The sequence below is a fragment of the Oryzias melastigma genome, linkage group LG21 (genome assembly GCF_002922805.2).
Source record: "Oryzias melastigma strain HK-1 linkage group LG21, ASM292280v2, whole genome shotgun sequence".
NCBI lineage: Eukaryota > Metazoa > Chordata > Actinopteri > Beloniformes > Adrianichthyidae > Oryzias > Oryzias melastigma.
In genome coordinates, this window is record NC_050532.1 from 19,947,574 (window position 1) to 19,956,104 (window position 8,531).

The 8,531-nt window shown below is 41.2% G+C and overlaps 2 protein-coding genes across 5 annotated transcripts in view; both read right to left on the minus strand.

Moving 5' to 3' along the window:
• The window catches only part of LOC112154900 (ras-related protein Rap-2a), a 19,481-nt gene extending 15,432 nt beyond the window's left edge, over positions 1–4,049 (minus strand). The window contains exon 1 of the mRNA XM_024286144.2: positions 3,227–4,049. Coding sequence (XP_024141912.1) covers positions 3,227–3,540 — 314 coding nt within the window. The 5' untranslated portion in view covers positions 3,541–4,049. The remainder of the gene's footprint in view (positions 1–3,226) is intronic.
• A 1,710-nt stretch (positions 4,050–5,759) lies between these two features.
• Positions 5,760–8,531, minus strand: part of LOC112154898 (CCR4-NOT transcription complex subunit 4) — a gene marked incomplete at its 5' end in the record, with an annotated part of 7,336 nt that continues 4,564 nt past the window's right edge. For all 4 annotated transcript variants that reach the window (XM_024286142.2, XM_024286143.2, XM_024286141.2 and 1 more), the window contains 1 exon segment: positions 5,760–8,101. In XM_024286142.2, coding sequence (XP_024141910.1) covers positions 8,087–8,101 — 15 coding nt within the window.

The window sequence follows — 8,531 nt, forward strand, 5'->3', positions numbered from 1 at the left end:
CTACAGTAAATCCAACATTTTTTTAATTTAAAAATGACCTTTAAATTAACATTAGCAAAAAGTAATTACATTCATTTTAAAAGCTTCACACCACTAATTTACCAAAGTTACACCGTACACCAGCAGGTTAAACATCAAAGTGCATAAAAACGAAAATTCCGACCGGTACCTGAAGTACACAAAAACAACTGCGAACCGCGCTCCTACTTCCCACAGGATGCTGATCAATCAGGAAATAAGCGATCACGGTCATTCTAGCGTTCAGACAAAGCCACTTCTTACCGGCTGCCTCTTCTACAGATGGATTACAAACATGCACAGGTAGGCATGCTTTACACGCGCAACCGAGCCTGTATCTCGCCGGTGGTTTTCCTGAACGGAGTGCGTGCTTCGCTAAAACAAGTCCGACGCAGCGTGACCTGCTGCTCAACAGTTCTGTCACGCGACTCAAACGCTTAGCGCAATAGCCTCTTAAAATGAAAATATAATATCGATACTTAGTTTGAACCCATCGAGAATCAATCATAGGACTTAACATCAGGACATATCACAATATCTATATATTTTGGCACACCCCTAAGGGGTAGGGAGAAGTCGTAGGGGTAGCGAGAGGTCATAGGAGTAGCGAGAAGACGTAGGGGTAGGGAGAAGTCGTAGGGGTAATGAGAACTCGTAGGGGTAGGGAGAAGTCGTAGGGGTAGCGAGAGGTCGTAGGAGTAGCGAGAAGACGTAGGGGTAGGGAGAAGTCGTAGGGGTAATGAGAACTCGTAGGGGTAGGGAGAAGTCGTAGGGGTAGGGAGAAGTCGTAGGGGTAGGGAAAAGTCGTAGGGGTAGGGGAAGAATTCAGATTCGGCCTAACAACATCATCAATGTGTGAGGAGATTGGTGAATGGGAATTCTAAAAAGGTAGTATAGCACTACATAAGTATACACAATTTACCATTTAAACCAGAGGTATCAAACTTAAGACCGCCAGGGCCGGCCTCCTGCTGGTTTTCCAGAAATCTTGCCCCATTTACTGTTCATCACCTGGATCAGGTGTGTTTAGCCAATAAGGAGCTTCAACAGCAGGTTGGTTGGAAAACATGTAGGAAAACATTGAGGCCTGGAGATTGACACCCCTGATTTAAACTGCCAAATGGTTCCAGAGTGCCGCTATGTCTGTAGCTCACCGCTCCCCAGCTGATGCAACAAATGCAGAGAACAAAATTTCACCCACGTGGGTCTGTGACAACTAATGGGACGATAAATTAACTTCTTAGTTTTATTAATTTGCAATTCTCCACAATTTTTAAAATAAATTAGTTAACTGGCTTATTTTACATAATAAGAAAAAGGTTTTCATACAGTTTTGTTGGTATTTTAAAAAAAACATTTTTTGTCTTTGCATTAGTGTTACCACAAACAATCATTTTAATAGTCGACTAACCACAGATTATTTTTTTCTGATTAGTCGACAAAACATGTCTGGATGTAAAGAACACATCTTAACTAAAAACACAAGATATAGCATTACCTGTGATAATGCTAGTGTGAATGCTGTAAGCTGAATTTGGCCACTTAAGATGCTAGTACTGATTGCTGAAGATGCTGAAATTGATAGCTAAAAACATTGAAGTTGATAGCTGAAATCACTGAAGCTAATAGCCAAAATCACAGAAGTTGATAGCTGAAATCACTGAAGCTAATTGCTGAAAACGCTAAAGCTGATACCCAGCTAAAATATTAGTTAAATGTCAAATTAGCGTAAAAAAACGAAAAAATCCTAATTTAGCCAAAATAGCTAGCGTGTGGTTAAAATATTAGCTAAACTCCAAAATAGCTAAAAAAAAACTGAAAAAAATTAAAAATTGGTAAAAACAGCTAACATGTAGCTGAAATATTAGCTAAACTCCAAATTAGCCACAAAAAAAACCTTTATAAATGCCAACATATTTGAAAAAGCTAGCATAATGACATTATAATTTTCCACTTTACTACACTGACTCCATATAATAAAAAGTAATGGCTAACCAACTATTAAGTTAGTCGTCGACTATTTTAGTAGTTGATTAGTCGCTGATTAGTCGTCTAATCCTTCCTTGCAGCCCTACTTTGCTTACTTGTAAGAATGGAGGTTGTTGCGTTGTTGTAAAGTATGTGAATAGTGTAGCTAATTCATAACTAAAAGCATTGAAATGATCAGACAATGTGCAGCTAAAGGCCAATAGAATGTGGATCAAAGCTTAATAACTGAAGATCGTCACATAAATTTAGGTTGACTTGGAAAAGTTTGTGAAGACCCCTAAAAAAGAAGACCAAGATCCTGTAGTGGTGTCAGAAAAATCATCAGAATCAATACTAGATATAAAGTCACACAACAGTCTTGCCTTGTGTGTGATATTTTTGTGTGAGTGAATGCACACTTTTGACATAAGAACACACTCGCACACTGCAGACAGAACCTACCTCTTTCTATTTTCTATTCATGTGGGGGAAACATGTTGACCTCATTCTTTCAAGCAGCGACACGTTACACCAGGATTGTTCAGGAAGTATGTTTGATAAGAAACATAAAACATCTTAAATTAATCAACCAATAACATCTCTGGAGTTTTTCTTTCTTTTGGAGCTAGAATAGATTTGTAATTGCAGATATTTTAAGTGCATCCTCGAAACCCTTCAACATACTTCCTTTTGGTGTTTGTGCGTGACAGATGACCCCGAACAGCTGCAGCTCAGCTGCACGCTGATTGGAAAATAAAAGGCAAAAACAAATGCAGCCTGGGTTACTCCTGCAGCTGAATCCATGACACGGCACATTTAAGCCCTCAGTTAGATTTCCTGACATCATGCTAACATCCATGAAGCAGGACGAGTGTCCTCACATCCGGATGCTCCCGCAATTTATGGCGCGGCTCTTTTTGTGAAAGAGTGCAAACGTGGGCTCTGTGGTCTGCAGAACCGGCCCAGTGGTTTCCTCAGCCCTGCAGGACACACACACACTGTTCATTGGATGTCTGTGTGCTGCTGCACTGAATCATGGGTATTTAAAGCTTTTGCAGGGAGCTGCAGTCACTGTGTGGATCCACATAATAGCAGGTTTCTGCAAAGCAGATGGTATTTAGAATTGTTGCTCTGTCAGCAATGTGAAGTCACAAGGAGATGTGTTTGATTTGTAGGAGGATTTTTTTTTTTTGGATCCCCCCTTTGAGGTCACCACCAGTGTGGAAACATATTCACCAACCTTTTCACTCTAATGATCTGATCCCTCATGGGCTTTATGTCCTGGAAGCTCTGCTGGTTGACCAGGCTGTACACCAGTATGAACCCTTGACCGTTTTTGATGTACAAGTCCCGCATGGAGGCGAACTGCTCGGTCCCGGCCGTGTCCAGGATCTCCAGCACCGAGGGGGAAGAGTCCACCTCGATCTCCTTACGGTAGAAATCCTCTATGGTGGGGTCGTACTTCTCAATGAACGTCCCGGTGACGAACTGCACGGTGAGGGCGGATTTCCCGACCCCCCCGCTCCCCAGGACGACCACCTTATACTCGCGCATCGTGGGTTTTAGTCGAGCCGTCGACGCGCCGACGCTGTCATCGAATCAAGAAAAAGGATCCCCGCGTGCACTGGCGGCGCTCAGCATCCGCGTGCCATGTCAACACGAGCCGCGGCAGAGCACAAAGACCTGCTGCCCCGACGAATTCATAGTCAGAAAATCCCCATCATCCCCGCGGGGAGACGCACAGACGCTGGCCCGACGGTGTGGCCCGTTCGCCCGCGGAGCTCAGCCCTCTCTGTGCATGACAAAAAAACAAACTTGCTCCATCGAGGACGCCGGGGGGTAAAAAAAAAAACGGCGGAGAATGAGCGAAAAAACCCGGATCGAGGAACCCCTACATCCACACTCGCTGGAAGAACGGGCCTCTCTTTGTTTCTTTATTCCCTCCCTGACACGTCTCCGCTTCTCCCCCGCCGTCCAGCGCGCTCCCATCCGCCATACTCTCGGGTGGAGACCCGCGGCCGCTGCGAAACCAGCCGGTCCCCGCTCGGCTCCCGTACCGAGCCGAGCAGAGGGAGGGAGGGGTGGTGGAGGAGGAGGAGGAGGAGGGGGGTCGGTCCTTCCCTCAGATGGACGCGCGTGCAGCCCAATGGACGCGCCGGTGCCTCCGACGCCTCATTCGCGGCTGAATGGGAGCCTCGCGCGGAGGGGAGCCAGTCAGATCCGGAGGTGCCACTTCCGTTCACGTGTTCGAATTCCCATCACTCGGTTGCCCCGGTGACATCCACGGAGAGCCCGTCCAATCACGGGCCCCAGACGAGGATGTGTATCCAGGAGGAGGAAAAACATGGGGAAGATGCTGTTACCATGGCAACGCAGCTTTTTTTTCTGCCGAGGGGCCAAATTTAAGAATGGGCTGTAAAAGAAGATTTACAAGTAATTGTAAAATTTACTACAAATATATTTGCAGTTAAAAAAATAAATACATAAAAACAGTCCATTGTTTTGATGTTTTCAGCATGCTCTTGTGCCATTTTTATTATGATGCAAGACAAAGAAAATTAATCATGAACAGTGTTTGAGTATTTTTTTTATTCAAATTGTTGTGAATCGGGAGCAGAGGAAAAAATGCGATTGGAAGAGGTCTCTGGCAGTGACGCAGGTGAGACAGTCAGCTCTATTCCGATGCATACACTTGCAGACAAATAGATCCATAAATATCTTAGTTTTCCTCTTTTGAGCTGGAATCTGTCTTGAAATTCTATATCAGGGGTGTCAAACTCAATTGCACACCACAAAACACACCATAGGTCACGGGACGAACAGGATAAACTTTTATTGAACACACTAAAACTACATTTTTAAAACTTTAAAAGCATAACTTTTTAACGCAGACCGAACCACGTCCGGAACCAGTACCCTAACCCTAGTCTGGTCTGCGTTTGGTACCACATCTGGACCCTGTACTCTAACCTGGTCTGTGTCCGATACCGCGTCGGGAACCAATGCTGGTCCGTGTCAAGTACACTGTCTGGTACCAGGTTAAGGTTAGGATACCTGATCAGTCCACGTCCCAGTACCTCACCAGTATCGGTTTGTAGCCATGGAGTTGAGGACCCTTGACTTAATTAGACGTCAAAAAATGATGAGTTGGGGACACCCAAAACATTCATTTTTGATGCCGAAGGGTAATTAACCATGTGTCAAAAATGTGACGATTCAGCAATGAGAGTGTGTTGCATTAAGTTTCATTGACAGCTTCTCCTATAAGTGGAAGAGGTGTGGACTTTGAATAAGCTCACTAATGATTGGCAACAGTAGTTCCTCTAAAAACGTCACTCAGACCCACTCGGACCAATCACTGTCAACAGGTTTCAAAATGGCGGCAGCAGTATCAGGAAGCCACGGTGACGGCTTTGGTCTGATTTCACGAGATAGTAATTTCTATGGGTGACGTCACAACCTTGCTATGTCCAGTGAAATAACGTCAATGACTCAGACCAACTCAGATCGATCACTGTCGTCTGGATCCAACATGGCTACATCCGTATTGCGGCAAAAATCTGAATAGACTTTGTTTCGCTGGAGCTGAAAGTAAGGCATTTTCCATGGGTGACATTACTCTCACTCAGTCCAGTTCTTAAATACAGTCAGTATAAGCCAGTGGGAGAGCATGTAAACAAGAAGATGCCAGGAAAGATGCTCAGAGACACATTTCTATGAAATGGTCTGCAGAAAATATGTTCTAGAGAACAAACAAACTTGACAACTTATAATTTCAGGTACATATAATTTATTTGCAATAAATCAGATTTGACATAATTTTGAACGTACAGACCAAAACTGTCCATATGAAATTTTTTAATTATGCACAACTTTTCTTGAAAAACATTAGGATTTTATTTCAGCCTGTAACCCAATGGCACCTTCATGGCAGCTTTAAAGCAAACCAAGGAGCTGAGATGAGGCCTTTCAGGGTAGAACTTGAAATACAATCTGTGACCATGGCTTTAGGCTTAAAACGTTAAGCTGAAACATTTCACTAAAACAATTCTGAACTGTGAAAGCAAAACCGATTGAGCAACAGATAAAAGATAAGGCAGAATTCACAAAAAAAATAATAATAAGCGCATATGTCCAGTCATGTGACTGTTGCAAAAGTGCTGAAAAGGTTTTCACCTCAGAGTCAGACCGTTCTTCTAATAAAAAAAAATAAAAATATTCACAAAAAAAAAATCTTTTGTTTTGAAATCACATCCTATCATCTCACCTTAAAATACTTGAAACATTTCTGAATAATAAGTGATTTTTGGGGTTTTACACTCAAATACAATCTATAAATTCAAGACATAATAAAAGCACAACCTTTTTTGTATAGAATGTGGTCTTTAAGTGTTCATTTCTGAGCACGTCAAGAAATGCTGCTCATGCAAAGATTTACATGACAAGGCAGTGACAAAATGAAATGACTTTGTCTTTTTCTTTCTCCGACAATCAATCTGTGGAAACATAAACGTGTTTAGCAACAGATCCTTTAAGGAACAAAACTGGAATCCGATTAATAAATTACATTTATCATTGAAATACACAAGAATAAATGTCCAAAGTGATCTAAACTAGCAAAATAAGTGTACTTATCCTTATATAATCTTAAAAGAAATCATCAGGAAAATACAGAATGAAAAAAAATAGTCAAAAGATTAAAGAAAAAGTTGGTAGTTTCACACCGCAAAATACAGACTACACTTTAGTGAAGACATCAGAATGACAAAGTTAGCATTCTTTTGGACAATCTCATTCTGTCTGCTGTCATTTTCCACAGAGAACTACTTGCATAATATAACTTCAACCACATCAAAACCAAAAAACTACCCAAAATGTTCAGCTCCTCACACCACAAATAGCATTTTTACCTTGACTACTTTATTGTCCAAAATGTTGAATGAAAAGTAGCATAAAATCCAATTTGTAGCTATTTTACCGAGTACAGAAACACACAGATTTGCACATAGACGGAAAAGAACTATTACAAATTACTAATGCACTGTTGTGGCATTAAAAAAACCTGTGACTAAAGAAGGTTTAACTAAGTGTTTTTTACATAAAAGCCTTTAAACTATGCTTAAGATGTCTTTGCATTTACTATTCTTTCAGGCACTTGTAACATTAAAAAAAATACAGTACTGAATGCTGACTGTAACATTAAGCTCACACAACAACCCTTACAGGACCACGAAACCTTTAAACAGTAATTCCACAGCCTTTTTGATGAGCCATCGTTCATGCCTTTAGTGACGACTTGCCGATCCACCAGTGAGTCTTAACCATAAATGAGAACAATCAAGTGATAGTTTAGAGTGAGTATAAAATGGATTTAAACAGACTTCTGTGGGCAACCTGTTTACGCAGTTCCAAGGCACACCAGTAGGTGGAGCCCTGATCCAGCTCTATGGGGATTACAGGGACAGACATGCAGAGACGAGGCGCCGAGGCGCCGCCTCAGAGCTTTTTAAAGGGATGACTATAAACCTGCTAGCAGATTACATTTTATAATATAAAGTTTAAATAAGTGCTTTCACTGGTTTGTTTAAAATATTTAAGTCTGGCACTAGGTAAAACAATCATAAACGAGATGTTTTTTTCTTTTTTCTTTTACATTAAATAGCACATTCAAGAAGAAAAAACACAATCTGGGATTGATTTGCAGCTGAGTAAAAGTTTGTTTCATTTACACCTCAAATATGTACATAACTGAAGACTTTTCTTATAGTTTTCCAGATAGGTTTGAGTAATGATTTTGCAAATCCACCGTATACGTTTCTTTCTATATGTGAGCTTTTTACTAAAAGAGCTCTTTATAAAATGACAAACACAAGCAAAAGCTTCGTCCCTGACTTTACCACTTGTTTCATCTTAGGGATCCAAACACTGTTTGTCTGCGATGTCAGTAGAGGTGACTTCTCATCATAAATACCAGCAGGCTTTTCCTTAGTGTTGACATCAACATGCAGCTTGTTTGTATGCTGGGTGTGAAATTAACAGGGTATTTACAAACAATCTTTAGGGCGTTAACCAGCAGCCACATCCCGCTGGCCTCTGACGGTTACTTGAGGATGATCTGTTGTGGGAACAAAAGAGTCACAAAAAAGGGGGAGATTCATCCAAATGCATCGTCAGCGTTACATAACGAATTCTTCAAGATTAAAAACACAAAAACATGATCTGGTGTTTGAAGCTTCAAAATGCTAAATAAACACTTGAGCAAAAATAAATCAAGCATGTAGATAAATACCCTTCACAAATGGAATAAAAGGAGTTAATACTGTATTATTCAGATTGTATCTGTTGTAAAACTATTCCAAGTGGTCTTTTAATTATGATTATGCAATTTTTAGACAATATTAAAAAGCCTGGGTTGTTTTTTTAAGACATGTTTTCTGCAGAGCAATAGGAGTTCTTTAGAAATTCGCCGCTGGGTTGTGGGCGGGACTTACTTTGTTTACACGCTCTCCTGCTAGCTTACAGACCCTCATAACCCCAAACTAACA